The 20,335-nt window shown below is 33.9% G+C and overlaps 2 protein-coding genes across 3 annotated transcripts; both read right to left on the reverse strand.

The window, feature by feature from the left end:
- Window positions 1-3,215: 3,215 nt before the first annotated feature.
- On the reverse strand, window positions 3,216-8,295 carry LOC112728746 (putative disease resistance RPP13-like protein 1). The gene is made up of 3 exons (XM_025779024.3): window positions 4,183-8,295; window positions 3,861-4,053; window positions 3,216-3,739 (listed from the first exon to the last, which is right to left on the reverse strand). Exon 1 carries the CDS (start codon window positions 7,905-7,907, stop codon window positions 4,200-4,202), a length of 3,708 nt encoding a protein of 1,235 aa, XP_025634809.1. The 5' UTR covers window positions 7,908-8,295; the 3' UTR covers window positions 3,216-3,739; window positions 3,861-4,053; window positions 4,183-4,199.
- A 5,155-nt stretch (window positions 8,296-13,450) lies between these two features.
- LOC112730710 (putative disease resistance RPP13-like protein 1) lies at window positions 13,451-18,340 on the reverse strand. Of its 2 annotated transcripts, XM_025780770.3 has the most exons (4): window positions 16,748-18,340; window positions 14,216-16,384; window positions 13,873-13,994; window positions 13,451-13,768 (listed from the first exon to the last, which is right to left on the reverse strand). In XM_025780770.3, the coding sequence occupies exons 1-2, from the start codon at window positions 17,884-17,886 to the stop codon at window positions 14,233-14,235; spliced, it is 3,291 nt and encodes a 1,096-aa protein (XP_025636555.1). In that variant the 5' UTR covers window positions 17,887-18,340; the 3' UTR covers window positions 13,451-13,768; window positions 13,873-13,994; window positions 14,216-14,232. The 2 variants fall into 2 exon arrangements, with proteins under 2 accessions (XP_025636555.1, XP_029146798.1); XM_029290965.2 differs by having other exon boundaries at window positions 14,216-18,340.
- Window positions 18,341-20,335: the final 1,995 nt, after the last annotated feature.

Below are 20,335 nucleotides of genomic sequence, written 5' to 3' on the forward strand. Positions count from 1 at the left end.
TAAAAGACTTTGGCTCAATGTCAGAATGTAGAGATAGAAGAAACTTTTTATGTGAAGATGAAAGAGAAGAAAAAGACATGACTGAAGATAAAGGATACTTGCACTTTGAGGGAGATTGATTTGTAGAGATGAGAGAGGAATTACACAAGTAATCAGAGAGATATGCTGGAGGTCGGTGAGGCCGGTCGGAATGACGAGGATGGGGTTGCTCAGGTGGTGAAGAAGGTGACGGGGGATGAGAAGGTGATGGTGGACTAGTGTCTAGTGTTGAAAGGGATTCGGTGGTCATGGGTTCAACTTGGTTAGGAAACGATAGTGAGGAAGAAGGAGAGGTTGTTGGAGAAAATAAAGAACTAGGTGGAATTGGGTCAATGGGTATAGGTGAGGGTTCAACTGGAAGACTAACTGAATCTTGTTTTTGAGAAGGTGTGTTTGGCAATGTTGGGCTAAGTGTCTGGAATTGGACATTTTTTGTGACTAAGGGCAAGATCTTTTCATAAAAAATTACGTTTCTAGAAATCTCAATTCTTTTATCTTCTAAAACATAAACAATATACCCTTTAAAACCAGATTGAAAGCCAATAAATACAGCCTTTTTGGCTCTTGGATCAAATTTTGATCTATTTGCCATTTGGGTAGAAACAAAACATAAGCATCCAAAAACTTTAATGTCATGATAATTTGGTGGAAGATTGAGTAAAATCTCAAATGGTGTTTTAAAATTAATTGCAGATGATGGAACTCTATTAAGTAAATAAACAGCATGTCTAACAGCATAAGACCAAAAAGATGATGGTAAATTAGATTGAAACATAAGAGCACGAGCTATATTCAAAATATGTTGATGCTTGCGTTCTACCCTTCCATTTTGTTGAGGAGTTTCAACACAACTACGTTGATGAATAATGCCCTTTGAAGCATAAAAATCAGGTAAAATAAATTCTGGTCCATTATCAGAACGAATAGTTTTGACTTTGGAGTTGAATTGTGTTTCAATTAAAGTAATAAAATTTTTTATTTGATTCTGTACTTCTCCTTTTGATTTTAATAAAGTAACCCATGTAAAGCGGCTAAAATCATCAACAATAGTAAAAAAAATATTTATGATTATGAATAGAATTTTGTCGAAACGGACCCCAAATATCAAAGTGTAATAAATCAAAACTTGCATTGGCTTTGTTAAAACTTTGAGAAAAAGAAAGTTTCTTTTGTTTAGAAAGATGACAAATGTCACAAGCCTCGTCATGATGCATAGAGATAAAAGGAAATTGTTTATGTAAATGATTAAGTCTTTGCCCAGAAAGGTGTCCTAAACGAAAATGCCATATATTTGAAGGTGTAATGGGTGGAGATTGGATGGAATTTATGGAGTGTGTAGTGGATGAATTTTTATCAAAATTGGGTTCAAAGACATATAATCCCTCTCTCATTCTGGCCAAATCAATTGTCCCCAAATTGTTGCTCTGTAGAGTGCAAGAAGAAGATGAAAAAGTGAGTTCACATATGAGTGCTGAAGTAATTTTTGAAACAGAGATAATATTAAAGTTGAAATGAGGTAAATAAAGAACATCATGAAGAACTAAGGATGGTGAAAATTGAACGATGCCTTTATAAGAAACAGTAGTTCGAGAACCATTTGGTAAATGAACAATAATAGGAGAAATTTGTGTGTAAGAAATAAACCAAGACAAATTTGATGCAATGTGATCTGTGGCACCAGAATCAATGATCCAAGTATTCAAGAATGAATCTCGATTTGAAGAATTGTTAACAGTAGAAAAGATATTGAAATGAGGTAAATAAAGAACATCATGAAGAACCAAGGATGGTGAAAATTGAACGATGCCTTTATAAGAAACAGTAGTTCGAGAACCATTTGGTAAATGAACAATAATAGGAGAAATTTGTGTGTAAGAAATAAACCAAGACAAATTTGATGCAATGTGATCTGTGGCACCAGAATCAATGATCCAAGTATTCAAGAATGAATCTCGATTTGAAGAATTGTTAACAGTAGAAAAGATATTGAAAGAACAAAGATAATGAGTAGTTGGACTTGGCAGAAGTTCAAGTTGGTTTGAAGGACGAGCTTCTTCATTGAAAGGAAGTGCCATGAAAGAAAAGTGTTGGGCTGACGAAAGGTCCAAAAGAGAATCCGGATGAAGTTGCTGGTGTGCCCTTTCTCCTTCATCCATGGATGTCAGCAGAGCTCAAGAGGAGCTCTGATACCATAATAAAATTGTGAAAGAATAGAAAAATAAAAGAATTATGAAAGAAAAAGATGAAGAAATTTTATTGATTGTTGATTGAATGAATTGTAAACTATAAAGGTAAAACTAAGTATATATAGAGTATTAGCCTATGAAAGATAAAATTAGATAAAGATAAGATATAGATAAAGATAGAGATAACTATAAGATAAGATAAAGACTAAATTATAATTTAATTTGTGTATTCTGTTGGGCTGAATTTGTGGGCCGTGAGACGTCTTTATTGTTGTCATGGGCTAAGGTGGAAGAGTGGTTTAATACTTAGTCTCTCTTATATTTGGTTTTTTTGTTCTTTCTAATTATTGGATAGAGTTAAACCTGATTCTTTTAATTTTTTTTTACTAATTCTCTAACAACTGAATTATAGTAATTCTTATCATATCTATTATCTTAAATAAAAAGAATAAATACTTTTTTTGGTCTTTGACCATTTATTCGAATGACAAAGTGTCTTTTTACAATTCGAAAATACTTAATCGGTCTTCAGCCATCTATATATTTGGTCAATTTTTAAAAATATTTGTTATACAGAAAGTGTACAAAATTAAGAAAATTTAGACATCTGTTAACAATTTCTTTTAAAAAAAGTAGTTAAAACATATGTTAAAAAAATAACATTATGAATTGTGAATTATATTAACCATTTTCTGATGATAAATTCCATGGGATGTTGTTTTGAATGATACTCAGTGCTGCCTTCACATGTCTTCCTATTTTCTATTTCTTCTCTTATTTGATGGTTTGAGGAGGAAATTTCAACTTTTGTTCATTGTCAAAGATCTTATTGTTACTATTTAACTTTTCACTTATATTTAGTGGGATAAACATAGTTGTTGCTGCATTATTGACTATTTTTTTTTTTTTCTAATGAAACATACAATTCTTAATCAACAATGCACAATAAAATAGAGGGGGGAAAATAAATACGTGTATACAAAAGAATAATGGCCAAGGGATTAGAGTGGCAAATGATGAATTTACCCCAATAATACGTGTATTTAAGAGTGTGCTATGTATAAACCCCAATAACTGAAGCAAAAATAAATTTATCTGCTAAACTTTAGTTCGTGTGTCTGAAATTTCTTATCAAATGGTTTAGAAAAAAAATTAAAGAGTAACATACACATGAACCGAAATTCTAAAGGTAAATTTTATTTTGCCAATAAGAAGGACTATATCAATTTGATAATGGTCAATATTATGATGGCAATGAGGTCTTTTCCTGGTATTCCTTTGGCACTTCCTCAAGCTGGAGCTGATTGACCCTGCAGCAGATGTACGAATTGGCTCTGGCCACGTGGCTTTCTATGTGATCTAGTTGATCACCTTGTGATTGGACCGAAACAGCCATGTCCAACAACATTTGATGAAGCTCATTTGGGCTCCTTTCTTAATCACTCTCATGCCTCTCTTGAATATCTTGGATTGTGTCCATGATTGTGGCTCTCCCTTGTTTGCTCAATAGCTTTCTGGAAGAAAGTTTCACATCTAAGTTATCATTTGAGTAATCAATGTTATTCGAACATTATATATATATATATATATATATATATATATATATACCACTTATGAGGTTTCTTAAGCACTTACATGAATGCAGTGATAGTGAGAAGTCCATTGTGTGTGAAAGTTTCTATCTTGGCAGGGACCTTGAATCTTGTCAGGAAATTTCTTGTCTTACTTCTCAGCATTCCCCACTGCATATTGCAATGATTGAGTATATTTCATGCAGAAAAAGAAAAACCATAGCTGCAGAAGTTGTGACGTTAGCTCCATGGATAAGCTGTATGAGAAGTTACAAAGTGTTAACTGTGTGAGTAAGGAATGAATGATATAAGACATTAACAAGAATGAAGAAGAAGAATATTGTAAACAGAATGAAGAATGAAAATATATATAAAGAAACAGTTACCTGTTGAAGTTGTTGGATTACAAAATCCATCTGTTATCAACTTGAATGCCGTGGATATGGGAGATTTTAGGCCAAACCTCTGGATCCTTCTTCTTGCACCGTTTACCCAGCAAAGGAGTCCCTTTGATGATGAGTTGTTTTAGAGAGGCAGGCAGCTTTTCTCCCTCAATATTCTTCAACTTGGAGCAATGATATATACTTAATTGTTGGAGGCAGTTGAGGTGGGCAAGTCCCTTGCATTCCAACGTCTCCACACTATGAATCTTAAAAAGTCTGAGAGACTCAAGTGAGGCAGGCAACCAGCCTTCCTTTGGGAGGCACTTCACACTCTCCTTATTACCGAAAATGCGAAGATGAGTAAGCCCATAAAATTGCAAATTCATGAATGCTGCACAACTGATTAGTTTGGAGTAGCTGATGGTAAGAGATCTGAGGCTACGGTGTGGATGCCCATCCCCTGTAGGACACAATTCGATCTCTGGGCAATCCACTATTTTGAGATCCTCTAGCTGAGGTGCTGCCATCCACAGCGTCGACACTGACTTCAAACTCTGACAACAGGATATATGTAAAGAGCGGAGACATGAAAGAGACCGTGACACCACAATAGACTCCATCTCTTTACACTTCCTGATGTTGAGACGCACGAGATTCGGAAAGGCATCCCAAGAGAAGGATGTAGCTGAATCATAGTAGTAAATTATACTCAGTGACTGCAGGGACTTGTGATGCCCATCCATTTCGAGTTCTAATTTTGCGCAACCCGATATTGTCAACTCTTGTAGTGATGCAGGAATACTACTCACTGGAAATGATATGTGGAAGGAGCAATCTGAGATGCATAAAGACGTGAGGCAAGTCAGTTGCATATTCCGAAAGGCCTTAACCACCGGCTCCACTTGATCCATTCCATGAATTGATAGTTTACGCAGTAAAAGAGGTAGCTCGCTAATACTCACTTCTCCGCCACCAACTATGTTTAAAGAGGCCATTGCAGGAGCTCTTGGAAGACAACAGCAAAGATCCTTGGAATTGTCAATAGTAAGTGATTGCAAAGATGGTAGATGATAGGGCAAATCTCCTCTCAACATGGGACAGTCACTTAAGGTAAGCTCCGCAAGTCGAGGGAATGCATTGAACTCCATTGAATGCCACTTCACCCAGTCACTAATTGAGCAAAATGTAAGAGTTTCAAGCACTGGAAAGGGTGTCTCCAAACAAGATCCACCCTTGTAAAACTCAGCACCCACAGTTTTCAGACTTTTAAAATCTGAAATTGTAAGGTGCTTCAAAGAGGGCAATTGTCCAAATGAAGGAAGCACAGAACATTTATTGCAATGTTGCAGGGTTAGTGTGGTGATGTTGTGGTAGGAAGAATTTCCCAACCAATCTGGAAATGTTGTGCCTCTGTAGCCACTGATCTCTACTTCTTTCAAATTACTGTGAGGCTGTAACTTGTCAAGTATATCTCTTTCAATTTGGGAATCAGCTGCATCCTTCTTTTTGACAGCAAAAGCAAAAACTCCTTCCATACTTTTATGTGACCACCAACTCAACTTCAAAGAGTCAATGCCATCCTTATCGAACATTCTTGCCTCCCAAGCTTCACTGCTGTCGACCACATTCTCCAATTTGTCAATGGAAATTGATTCGCGCAGATTCGCAAGTGCTCCCAGTTCTTTGATCTTGTTCTCTTCATGCTTCCCGACAACAAAGTCGCTTAAAAACTGCAAACTTTTCAATTTGCTCATGCCTTTCGGCATCTCGCGCAAACAAGTTGCTCTAATATCAAGATGCCTTAAGTTTACAAGATTTTGCATGCCATCCGGAAGCATTTTCAATTTTTCACATCCAATCAGCTTCAAGGTCTGCAAATTGTAAAGATTACCCAAAGACTCGGGTAATGTCACAATGTAGGTTCCAGAGAGATCCAAGTAACGCAAATGAATCAACTCACCTATTGAATCAGGAAGTGATTCAAGAGGAAAGCATTTGAATGACAAAGCTCTAAGGCGCTTCAATTTTGACAACAAGATACAAGGTGTGTTTTCCATGTCAAATGGGATATTTGGTGACAAATTGATTTCAAGAAATGTCCTTGTATGTTCTACTCTATCACAAACTCCTAGAAGTTTTGAGATTGGATAATTGCCTTTAGCATTATGTGATAAATGACGAGCTTTAATATCAATCTCAACAGCATTTTCATGCTCTTCTGCTCTAAAACAGAATTCTCCAGCATAGATCATTGCCAAATCATGCACAAGATCATGCATCACAAATGTCTTTTCATTAGTACTATGAGGTTGGAAAAATGACCTCACAAATAATTCATCAAAATATTCGTCACCAACTTCTTCTAGACTCTTTTCTCCTACTGGTTGTAAGAGATTCTCCGCCATCCATAACAAGATCAATTCATCTTTATCAAATTCATAACTCTTGGGATATATGGAACAATAAACAAAACACTTTTTTAGACACGAAGGAAGATAATAATAGCTAACTCTTAAAGCTGGAACAATTTTGATCTTGTCATTGGAGGATTTCCAGATCTCGTTCTTCAATATATGATTCCAAGACTTGACTTCAGAATTTCCACGCAATAAGCCTCCGAGTGCTTGAGCTGCCAAGGGCAATCCATCACACTTCTTTACAATATCTTTGCCGACTTTTTGCAGAGTTGGATTCTTCATAGAATCAGCAGAAAGACGTGCGTGTTTTGAAAATACTAACCAGCAATCTTCATTAGACAACAAACTCAGTTGGTAATGTAGATCGGTAGTTGCAACCACAGAAGCAACCTTTTCACTACGGGTTGTCAAAAGAATTTTACTTCCATGATTACCGTAGCGAAAAGGTTTTAGAAGATCCTCCCAAATGTCTTGTTGATCATGCCAGACATCATCTAAAACAACTAAGAATGTTTTTCCTATCAACTTTTGTTTCAGATGAGTTTGAAGTGAATCAAAATCATCCCTCTTATAAGAACTACAAGTTATTTTCTCTAGTATAGTTCTTGTGAGGCTAATAGGATTAAAATTTTCAGCAACACACACCCATGCTCTAGTATCAAATTTTCCCACTACTTCAGCATCACTGTAAACCAGTTGAGCTAGAGCAGTTTTTCCTATTCCACCCATACCCCAAATTGGGATCAGAGTAAGAGGTGATTCAGAATCATCTAGCAACAATTTGATTATGTCTCTCTTCTCTTTGTCCCGACCGAATATGTCAGAACTTACAACGAGAGATGTGGATGGAATTCTCCATGATGTGTCCAACTTGGCACTCTTTTCTAGACCAAGTTTAGCTTTTCTTTCTACAAGAGACTCTAGTTTACCAACTATTTTTTCCATGTCGCCATTATCTTCAATATACGAATCAACAAGACGAGAGCAGGAAGAAGAGTTACCTGGATCCCCTTGAGTGGCCGCGATGGCGGCCTTAGTGGAGAGTTCATCAAGCAAGTCATCAGCAAAATAGAGAGCATCTTGGAGATCAACAAGCCATTTCTTGACTCTCTTGTCAGTGAACTGCTTCTGCTCAGCATCATCAAGAACAGGTCCAACATCATACAGACTTTTCTCCAACCTTCCAAGCAACTCCTGGGCAGAGTAGTTTCCTTCAAGGACAGAGTCATCTTCAAGTATTGAAGACAACTTGTCTAAAACAGCATCAACAAAAGAAGTGAGATAAGCTCCACCATCAAGTTTTGCAGCCATGATTGAATCTCAACTGCAGCAGCAGATCAGATTGGATCAGAACGAAGAAAGAAAGGTGATGGATGAGAGAAGGGTTTGCAGTTTGCAATGTAGTCTCTGGATTTTCTCAAATAGAAGCTAAGGGAAGTGTTTGCTTTTATGTGCAGTGAGTGAAGTTGACTTCATGAGCTCATGATCTTCGTTTCATTAATAATGCATGATTTTGGGATCTGCTTCCCTTGTTTAAGATCTGATATAACTTATAACAAGAGCTGTCAAATGGGGAAAGAATAAAGATACACAATTGGTTACATGCTTAGGAAAGTCTATGTAACTAACTCTTCATGAAATCATGATACTTACTGCTGCCTTCTTTTTTTATTGGTTTGAGCTGGAAACTTTCAAGTTTATTGATTCTCAAGGATTTTATTGTTTATTTTATTGTTTGTATTTAACTGTTCCCTGATAATTATTGAGTAGACAAGCTTTGTTGTTGAATTATTTGAGTAGTTGAAGAACATGCTGTAGCCCATTACTAATTAGTAAACTAAAAACAAGCTGTAGTTCTACTATATCATTAGTCACTATAGAATCATTGGAAAGAAATTTCTATTAGCTGGCAATCTCTCATTGTTTTCTAGAAAAATTTGAAAATATGTTTGTATAGATTATTTCTACCTTCAATTATTATGTGTTGTATTAATTGTTGGTATTTTATAGAGTTTTTGAAATTTTTTAGAGAATTAAAAAATATCTTTTGATTTTTCAATGCAAATTGAATTTTAGTTTTAAATTTAATATATTCACCTCAATTATTATTTTACAACATACAATAACTTTTTAGACATACTTTTTTAATTAGCATCTTCTATTTTACTAATGATAATATACTTTTTAAACATACTTTTTTAATTAGCATCTTCTATTTTTCTAATAATAATAATATTTTCTCTCCAAATACATTTTTTCTTTTCTTATTACACCTCTATACTCTTTCTTTAATTATTCTTTTTCTTTTTCCAATTTTTATACTCCTCCTTTTTCTCTTTTCATCTGTATTGGGGAGTAAGAGTATTTTTACTCTCACCTATTCCCACCACATACAAATTATCATATTTGTTGAGTAATTATGTTACTAATTATAATGTGTATATAAGTGCCTATTTAACATCCCAACAAGATTTGATGATAAATTAAAAAAAAGTCTTAATTAAAGTGGAGACAGCATCAGAAGTCTGGGGTGGTAAACTATATAAGTATATATACATACCAACACAAATGTTAAAAAAAATATATATTTTCCATCATATTTATACATCAATTTCTGCTCCAAAATTTCCATTCTAGTAATTGGCTAATTGTGAAAACTAATTAAACTTGTTTAATATGTATGCAAAAAAAATTTCACCTCCAAATTCTATTACTATATATGATATCAAATTCAGGTGTTTGACCCCTTTTGAGATTAATTAACCGAAATCTCCAAATAACTGAACTATAGGCTATAAAATGCAGGAAAAATGTTACCAGAATATAAATTTCAATAAAAACCTTCCAACGGAACTTCTATGCACTCTTGCAAATAAGATAGACAGTGGACATGGACAATTGAACATGGGCATGATCATGTCCCCAAAATGGATGTTTGATATTTCAAGGATATTAAGCGAGGTTTGGTGTAGCATTGCACCAAATTCTCGTATATTTGCCAGGCCAGATGAAAAATACCATCTTCTTTTCTGGTTCCCAAAAAACTCATTTTTGGCTTACTTATGCAATTTCAAAAATATTCATCACTTTACAATTTTTTGCATATTAACAATTCATTTTATTGATGCACAACTTGTATCAAAATACATTGAGTAATTAATATATCAAAATTCTAAAGTGAAAGATATCAAAACAAATAGAATGTATAAATAGTAATGTAATTGTCTTTGTGCAGAAGATTAATATTCTGAAACAGAGGGACTAAACTATGATGTTTGTGTATTGTGTATTTGTGTTAAAATAACAGCATGAATTTGTAGCTTTTTTTATGTGTGTGCTTTTTACTATCATGTCTAGGTTTGATGTTCTATTTATGGATTTTTGACTTTGTCAAGTAATGTATAATGGCAATGCCATCTTTGTTAGAGATAAAAATAAGACAATTGACAAATGGATATGGATATTACCACTGAAATTCAGTTGCTACTTTAGTTATTTTAAGTTTTTAACTGTTATATATTATGAAGATTTGGACTAGTGTTTGAATTTCATGTACTTATTACTGTCAATTCATTGAACTAGAAAAATTATAACGAATAAATGCCATCATCTTTCTCTAATTCTGATGATGAGCTAAAATTATGCAAAGCTAACATAATTTAAGGCAGATTAGTATGATTGTTTTGTTTTATTAGCTGCCAAAACTGACTCTGATCTCCATCTTATAAAAGTGAATTACAATATTACATGGAATTTCCAATTAATTAATCTTACTATAGTAGCATACAAATCTTCTGCATAATTAACAGAAGTACCGTGAATTGAAATGGATGAAATATTTGTCATAAAAACTTACATTTTTACACACAAGATCATGCTTTTGTACTTCAATTTTTCAGACTGATATCTATATAATAAATTGAACTTTTTAATTGTTATTTAGTTAAAGTTACATCATTTGATAATTTCAAATTGACATTGTCAAGCAAAGACTTTTAGTTACATGAAATAATAATAAAAGAATATGAGAAAAGTAATGTTACTAATCAGAGGCATTCTTTGTCAGCAATACACAATAAAACAGAGGAAGAAAAAAAATTTTCTTAGAGCACAAAGGCTTAATGGTGCAAAATAATTAATCACACTCCTCCATTATACAAACGCCAAGGTCACAATTCACCAATATAGCATATGATACATCTAAAGAAAAATTCAAAAATCCCAAAAATAAATACATGTCTGCAAAAGAAAGTACCTACACATGAATCTTTCAAAATGGACCATGACCAAGAGGTATCTAAAAACAAGAAACCAAACCAAGAGTCTCAATCTTCAAAAAGGTAGGTTTCCAAAAGAAAAAAAATAAACAAGCTAAGGTATTAAATTTTCCCATGCAATAGTCATTGTATCATGCCTCTCTTGAATCTCTTGGATTGTGATCATGATTGTGGCTCTTCCTTGTTGCTCAATTTCTTTCTGCAAGAAAGTTTCACTCTTACCTATTCCAACATGATAAAGTATATATTTCTTCTTTGGGAATATACAAATTTTCATGAAATGAACTTTTCATTTTCTTTAAATAAAAACATCATTAGTTCAGGCATCCATACCACTTATGACATTAGGTTTCTTAAGCACTTGATGAATCTCATTGAGGCTCCTCTGTATATCAGTCACTCTGTCATGCCTCTCTTGAATCTCTTGGATTGTGGCTCTCCCTTAGTGTTAAATTGCTTTTTGCAAGAAAGTTTAACCCTCACCTGTTCCCACCACACATAAGTAATCATATTTTTGAGTAATCCATGCTATTCCAACATTATAATAGCCAAACAAAGGAACCATTTTCATTGGAGCTTCCTAATAATAATAATAATAATAATAATAATTACATAGACCAACTTGCTTCTTCCACTAAAATTCACCATCTTTCCAGGTACTTATTGTTTTATAATTTATAATATTATTGTTTACAATCTTTGTATATCAATTTAGTAATTTATATGAATTGTCAAAGTTAATAAGATATAGTTGTGATTATTAATTGATGATATATATCATATATATAATTATAAATACTAATTATGCTTCATTTTGGCACAAAAAAATTGGGAGATATATATAATAATCATGCTAGATTGGATTATGATAAATTAAACATGTAAATAGGTGTTATGTGATTCACTTGTTTTAGGGAAATAGTGTAGAGGTGGTTGGCTTCCCCTTATTAATCCTTAGTAGGAAGCCACATCAGTAAGAGACAGATAATGAAGAAAAATGTACTTAAATCTTAATTAGGATTTAGGATAATTTATAATTGAGATTATTATGCAATATTCTACCACAAGTGATAGATTATAAACTAGAAACAATTTTTCCTTGTGATTCTAAAGTTATAGATGCTCAAGCCATCAGGGAAATTCTTGATTGAATGAAATTATATCAGATAAACATGTCCTATTTTATATTGTAAATTATCTTTGGCTAACCAATGAAAAAATCTTCTGCAGAAGATTGCAAAATTTCAGGTGACGCACAAAAGTCTCAAGCAACATTATCTTTGCAGCCACCAATTGCTGACCCTCGGAACCATTTTTGAGCTCGGATTCACTCAGCCTATGGTACAAAGTTCTCAAAAATAAAAGAAATTCATGTTCTTATTTGGTAACTTATTTAATTATTCATGGACATAAGTTTCATTTCTTGTTTTTCCTTTCTAAGCAAAGGAGGAATTGATGTACACATTGGAACTCCTGTGCACTCTCTTGCAGATATGATGAACACTGGACAGGACATGGCAGGATCATCCCCTGAAATGGGTTTCGGCTGCGGCAAGAAACTGCTGCAACCTTAATGTTTGATTTGGCAAGGATATTAAGGGAGTCTTGGTGTAGCATTGCACCAAAATCCTCGTATCCATGTCAGGCCAGATGGAAAATGCTATTTTCTTACTCAGGCAATTCATCCTTGGCTCAATTATATACTCTATCAGTTTTAAAAATGTGTTACTTTAAAAATTTTGCATATTAACAATTCAATGTAGCTGAGTACAATCTGTATCTAGATACAATGAGTTATTAACATATCGAATTTCTAAAGTGACAGATTTTTTGAAATAGATGGAGTATATAATTATAATATTAAAATATAAATAGTAATGTAATTGTCTTTCTGCAGAAGCTTGATATTTTGAAGCAGAAAGACTAATGAACTATGATGTGTGTGTATTGTGTTAAAATATCAGCATGAATTTGTAGTTTTTTTATTTGGTGTGCTTTTTACTATCATGCCTAGGTTTGGTATTCTATTTATGGATTTTTGACTTTGTCAGATAATATATAATGCCATCTTTGTTAGAAATAAAAATAAGACATTTGACAAATGCATATTACAACTAGTTTCTTTTCAGTTTCTACTTTATTTATACGTTCTGCATAATTAACAGAAACACTTTGAAAGTGAATTACAATATTACACGAAAATTTCTAATTAATTAATGAATCTTACTATAGTAGCATACATATCTTCTGTATAATTAACAGAAACACTAAGAATTGAAATAGATGAAATATTTGTAATAAAAATCTTGCATTTTTACACAAAAAGCTAAGGTAATGTTTTGCTCTTTAATTTTTTTTATACTGATATGTTTATAATAAGTTGTTTATTGTTGTTTAGTTAAAGTGACATCATTTGATAATTTCAAATTGACATTGTCATGCAAAGACTTTTAGTTTCCTGAAAGACTAACAAAAAGAATATGAGAAAACAATGTTACCAATTAGAGGCATTCTTTGTCACCAATAAACAATAAAAGGAGAGGGGGGGGGGGGGGATCATATATCACAAAGGCTCAATGGTGCAAAACAGTTAATCACACTCATCCAATACATAAACGCCAAGGTAAGTCACCAAGATAACATGATACATGTAAAGAAAATTTCAAAAACACAAAAAGTAAATATATGTTTGCACAAGATGTGCTAACAAGAATCTTCCAAAACAAGCATGACCATGAGGTTTCTTGAAAGTGAAAACCAAGCCAAAAGTCTCAATCTTCAAAAGGGTAGGTTCGAAAAGAAAATAAAGAAGCTAAGGAATTAAATTTTCCAATGCAATGGTCACTGCTAAATTGAGTCCATGAGTATGGGTCTCCCTTGTTGCTCAGTTGCTTTCTGCATGAAAGTTTCAGTCTCACGTGTTACCACGACATATAAGTTATCATATTTTTTGAGTAATCAATGTTATTGGAACATTATAAAGTATATAAAAATCTTACTATTATTGTCTTATTTCTCAACAATCAGCCGTGTAAGTGTGTATTGCAATGATTGAATATTGTTCATCCAGCGAAAGCAAAAGCATAGGTGGCGAAGTTGTGTTGTTGGGTCCATGGATAATCTGTATGAGAAGGTACAAGTGTTGAGTAAGGAATGGTATAAAAGATTAATAAGAATGATTGAATGAAGAGTAAGAATATTGTAGAGAGAATGAAGAATGAAAACTCGTGACTCACTTATACATGGAGAGTATAAATCATGATGAAAAACCTAAATATATTTAGGGAATAAGAATGATGTTGTGTGTGTGAGAGACAGAGAGAGAGACAGAGAAATAATTACCTGTTGAAATTGTTGGATTACCAAATCCATGTGTTATCAACTTGAATGGCGGGGATGTGGGAGATTTTGGGCCAAACCTGTGGATCCTTCATCTGGCACCGTTTGCCCAGCAAAGGGCTTCCATTGATGATGAGTTGTATTAGAGAGGCAGGCAGCTTTTCTCCCTCCATATTCTCCAACTTGTCACAATACCAAATACTTAGTTCCTGGAGGGAGGTGAGGTGGGCAAGTCCCTTGCATTCCAACGTCTCCACACTTTTCATGTCAAACAGTCCGAGAGACTCAAGGGAGGCAGGCAACCAACCCTCCTTTGGGAAAGACTTCACACTCACACTCTCGTCGAATCCACCATGAATGGAAAGATAAGTAAGCCCATGAAATTGCGAATTCATGAATGCTGCAGAGCTCACCACTTTCTCGCTGTAGCAGATGCTAAGATATCTGAGGCTACGATGTGGATCCCCATCCCCTGTAGGAGACAAATCAACCTCTGGGCAACCCAGTAATGTGAGATTCTCTAGCTGAGGTGCTGCCATCCATAGCGTTGACACAGTTTTTAAACTCCCACAATTGTTGATCCATAAATAACGGAGAGATGAAAGAGAGCGTGACACCACAATACACTCCATGTTTTCACAGAATTCGATATTAACACGCATGAGATTCGGAAAGGAATCCAACAACGAGAAGGATGCAACTGAATCACAGCTGTTCTGTATCCATAGTACCTGCAGCGAGTGATGTTGCCCATCCATTTGGAATTCCAATTCTCTGCAATCCTGAATCGTCAAGTGTTGTAGTGATGGGGGAATAGCACTCACAGGAAACCATATATGGGAGGAACAACCTGAGATTTTCAAAGACGTCAGGTAACTCAGTTGCATGTGCGTTATGGCCTCTACCACCGACTCCACTAGATGCTTTCCTGAAATTGAAAGATCGGTAATCGCAGGAGCCCTTGGAAGACAAGAACTGAGCCGCTTGCAATACGTAATCTGAAGTGATTGCAAAGATGGTAGTTGACTGGGCAAATCTCCTCTCAACATCGGACAATCCCATATGGTAAGCTTCCTAAGTCGAGGAAACGCATTGAACTCCAGTGAATGCCACTCCTTCCAGCAAGGCATTGAATAAAACGAAAGAGTTTCAAGCATTGGGAATGGTGGTGTCTCCAAACAAGATTCACCATTCTGGTTAAAGTATAACTCAGCACCCACACTTTCTAGACTTTCAAAATCTGAAATTGATAGGTGCTTCAACGAGGGCATTTGTCCAAGTGAAGGAAGCATACAACAATTCCGACAACCACCCAAAGACAAATCACCCAGTGTTATTTTGGTGATGTTGTGGTAGGAAGAATGTCCCACCCAATCTGGAAATGTTGTACCCCTGTAACCCCACATATATAACTCTTTCAAATTAGTGTGAGGTCGTAACTTGTCAAGTATATCTCTTTCCATTTCGGAATCAACTGTATTCTCCTCTTCATTCAACGACCAAGTTAACTTTATAGAATCAATGCCATCCTTATCGGACATTCTTGCCTCCAAAGCTTCACTGCTGTTCACCACATTCTCCAATTTGCCCATGGAAATTGATTCATGTAGATTTGCAAGTGCTCCCAATTCTGTGATCTTGTTCTCTTCACGCTTCCCAACAACATAGTCGCTTAAAAACTGCAAATTTTTCAACTTGCTCATGCCTTTCGGCATCTCTTGCAAACCAGTTTCTCTAATATCAAGATGGCGCAAATTTACAAGATCTTTCATACCAACAGGTAGCATTTTCAGCTTTCTACAGTAATACAACTTCAAGGTCTGCAAATTGTATAGGTTACCCAATGACTCCGGCAATGTCACAATGTCCGTCCGAGAGAGATCCAAGTAACGCAGATGAATCAACTCACCTATTGAATCAGGCACTGACTCAAGAGGAAAACAATCGAACGACAAAGCTCTCAGGTACTTCAACTGTGACAACATGATACAAGGTGCATTTTCCATATTGAATGGGATCCCTGACTCCAAATTGATTTCAAGAAATGTCCTTGTATGCTTTACTGCATCGCAAACTCCCAAAACTTTTGACATTGGGTAATTGCCTTTGGCATTATGTGACAAATGACGAGCTTTAATATCAACCTCAACTGCATTCCGAAGCTCTTCAGCTCTGAAATAGAATTTTCCAGCACATGTCATTGCTAAATCATGAACAAGATCATGCATCACAAATTTATTTTCCTCGGTACTATGAGGTTGCAAAAATGATCTTGCAATTAATTCATCAAAATATCCACTAGCAACTTCTTCCATAGTCTGGTTTCCTACTGGTTGTAAAAAATTCTCCGCCATCCATAACAGCATCAATTCATCTTTGCTAAATTCATAGTCCTTAGGATACAAGGAACAATAAACGAAGCACTCCTTCAAATAAGAAGGAAGAAAATAATAACTTATCCTTAATGCTGGAACAACATTTATTTTGTCATTGGAGAGTTCCCATATTTCACTCTTCAGTAAATGATTCCAATACCTGAAATCAGAATTTCCACGCAATATGCCTCCAAGGGCTTGAGCTGCCAAGGGCAATCCATCACACTTCTTTGCGATATCTCTGCCGATTTTTTCCAAGGTTGGATTCTCCACAGAAACAGTTGAAAGGTGTGCATGCTTTGAAAACACCAACCAACAGTCCTCATCAGACAATAATGTTAGTTCATGAGGTGAAACTGTTTGTACTACAGAAGCCACATTTTTATGTCTAGTAGTTATGAGAATTTTACTTCCCTTAACCCCTTTTTGAAAAGGTTTTAGAAGTTTATTCCAATCATCATAATTTTCATTCCAAACATCATCCAACACAACGAAGAACTTTTGTCTAGACAATTTTTCCTTTAAATCAAGCTGAAGTAAATTCAAATCTGTCAAGTTACAAGAACTCGAAGTTATTGCCTCGATTATAGTCTTAGTGACCTTGACAACATCAAACTCTTCTAACACACAAACCCAACCTTGAAAATCAAAATTGTCCTTCACTTTGTCATCATGGTAAACCAATTGGGCCAAAGTAGTCTTTCCTATTCCGCCCATGCCCACAATGGGAATGACAGATAAATCACCATCAGCAGCAGCAGCATCATCCAACAACAGTTTCAGTAGGGCCTCCTTGTCTTCTTTCCTGCCACGTATCTCCGATGGTTCAACAAGACATGTGGATGGAATTCTCCATGACATGTCCACCTTGGCACTCTCCTTCAGACGAAGATAATTTTTGCGTGCTACAACAGACTCTAGTCTTTGAACTATTTTTTCCAAGTCACCACTATCTTCAATATATGAATCAACAAGACGAGACCAGGAGGAAGAGTTACCTGGATCCCTTTGAGTGGCATCAATGGCGGCTTTAGTTGAGAGTTCGTCGAGCAAGTCATCAGCGAAATAGAGAGCATCTTGGAGATCAACAAGCCACTTCTTGACTCTCTTGTCAGTGAACTGCTTCAGCTCAGCATCATCAAGAACAGGTCCAACATCATACAGACAATTCTGCAACCTTCCAAGCAAGTTGTTCCTTTCGAGGAAAGAGTCGTCTTCTTCAATTATTGAAGTCAGGTTGTCCAAAACAACATCAACAAGGGGAGAGAGGTAAGCTCCACCATAAAGTTTTTCAGCCATGATTGAATCTCAAGTGAAGCAGATCAGATGGGATCAAAAGTCAGAAGAAAGAAAGAAAGGTAAGTGAAGTGTTTGGTTTGAGGGGTGAGTGAAATTGACTTGATGAGGTTTATGGTCTTCGGACAAAATCACATGGGGTACTAAATGATGTTTCCTTTTCAATAATTTACTGATTTCAGAGGACATTATTATCCATAGCTGAGAATTTTTTATTCTCACTAATCTTATTTCGACATATTATTTCTTTCCACCAATTTTGTTTATTGATTGTTATAAAAAAAAAAAAAAAACAAAACAAAACAAAAAAAGAAATTGTAATTCATCAGCCATCAGATAAGACTCTAGTGATAGGAGGGAGTTGCATGTCCCTTTTGGCAGTTGACACTTAATTCAATTACACCTTAGTTTATAAAAGCATGTTTAACGCAACAATTAATGGACTAAATTTCCTTTCCATTGTGATCTTTATCTCTTCCTTTGTCTAATTTACTTTATAGCAGCACATGATCTTTTCACTTTCATTTTTTCTTGGGTAATCCATGAACAAGAAAGAAAACGAATATTTGGATATATAGGACAAAGCACTTAGGTACCCCATCTTCCTTTTCCATTATTCATTTTGTATCTCAATAATTGACCTGCATTTTTTGGCGGGTTTTTTTTATGGAAATAAAAGTAGTGATACTAGAATGAGCCCCGCACAATGCGCGAATGGTAAATTAACATAGTATATAATAAATATTAAAAATGGCTATGTTTTGTAGAATTAAATTAAATGTGTGTAAATTAAAGTTAAAGTTAAAAGGTGTTTTGTTTAAAATAATTTGTAGTACAAAAAATTTGAATGTTAGAGTTGTATAAAGTGACATTTTTATTTTGATAATTTGATTTTTGCATTTGTTTTAGCTGATGGATTTAATCTTCTTATGAGGCGCTCGTCCTTTTTTTTCTTTATTGGTTATTGTTAGAGTTGTTGCTCTTTCTATTATGTTGTTTGTTTCATCTTTGCATGAATATTTTTTTCCCGAAGATGGGTCTTGAATTTGTATGGTTTTCTTTCTTCTTAATCTCTTGATGTACTTTTTCAATGACATCTACGATAAAAAGAACAAATTTTTTTTGAATAAGTTATTTTTAATAAGAATAATTGAAACGTATAAAATAAAATTACCTATTAGTATTTTTCTTTGATCCACTATGTCAGACAATATCTCAAGTGATGTGAATTTAAAATAGTCTTGAAAAATGTTCAATATTAGATATTTAATTTCTTTCACAACAATTGTGAATAAAAAGTTTGCTTTCATTATATCTTTAATTGGTCTATACAAATTATTTGTATCTTCTATTTTTAAATTTTTTATAGTATAGACTTTTCCTTTCCTGCAGTTAGTAAATTATAGTTCATAATTAGTTAAAAAGAATAATGAATAGCACATTAAAAGAAGCATAATTTTAACGATATTAAAATACAATTATATATAAAGTATTATAAAATAATATAAAAAGTATAAAAAGTAAAAATAATTAAAGTATTTTTTTGTAAATTTAATTTAAAAATATAATAAATATGTTTGTTTTATACCTTTTCATCTAATATAATAATTTCTAAGTAAAGAAACTCTTCTTCATTTGTGGGTATTAATGTTTTCCAGAGATGAACCACGCGAACTTTGATAAACTAATTATCTTTTTGTTTGGTGATATTGTCCAAAGAATAATGCTCCATTGAGTAAGTTTGAGATGTTGTGTAGTTCAGAAATAAATTTTTTGTGCTAAATTTGATGTCATTTGAAGAAATAGTGATAAGAGACTTATATAAGTAATTCAAATAGTATGAAATTTGAATATTTGTAACGTAAAATTTATTATGATTAATAATATTATTATTGCATTTGTAATATGAATGTTTATTATATTTAATGAGTTATTTATAGAAATTAATAAATTAATTATTAGAGTTATAAATTTATTGTATTGTTTATAATGGTGAAATATAATAAATATATGGATATGGATTCAATGTCTCTGTAGGTTACAAATTTGATTATAAATTTTTGTATATTTTATTTTTTTTTTTGTTGATTTGGAAATAATAGTTGATTTGGCAAAAATTTAGTGGTTGATTCTAATATTTTGCCAAATAAGCGATATTCATTAGTAGAAAGAAAAAGATGTTTTAAAAGTAATGTGGGTAAACTTACGTATCTACTTTTATACTTTTTCATTAAGAATAGATAGATACCATAACATTGTAATTTTTGGTGTTTATTAAAAGTGTGGAAGGTACAAATTTTTTAATTTTTTTTAATAGAAATTGTACTTCTCAGGAACCGGACTGTCCAATTTCTACTTCTCTAGTTAAATGGTTTCACATTTGAGAATAAAATCCCATCAGTCCACATTTAAAAAAAACACCATTGTTATTAATATCAAAAACAAAAATAGC

Source organism: Arachis hypogaea, chromosome 12 (assembly GCF_003086295.3).
Source record: "Arachis hypogaea cultivar Tifrunner chromosome 12, arahy.Tifrunner.gnm2.J5K5, whole genome shotgun sequence".
Classification (NCBI taxonomy): Eukaryota; Viridiplantae; Streptophyta; class Magnoliopsida; order Fabales; family Fabaceae; genus Arachis; species Arachis hypogaea.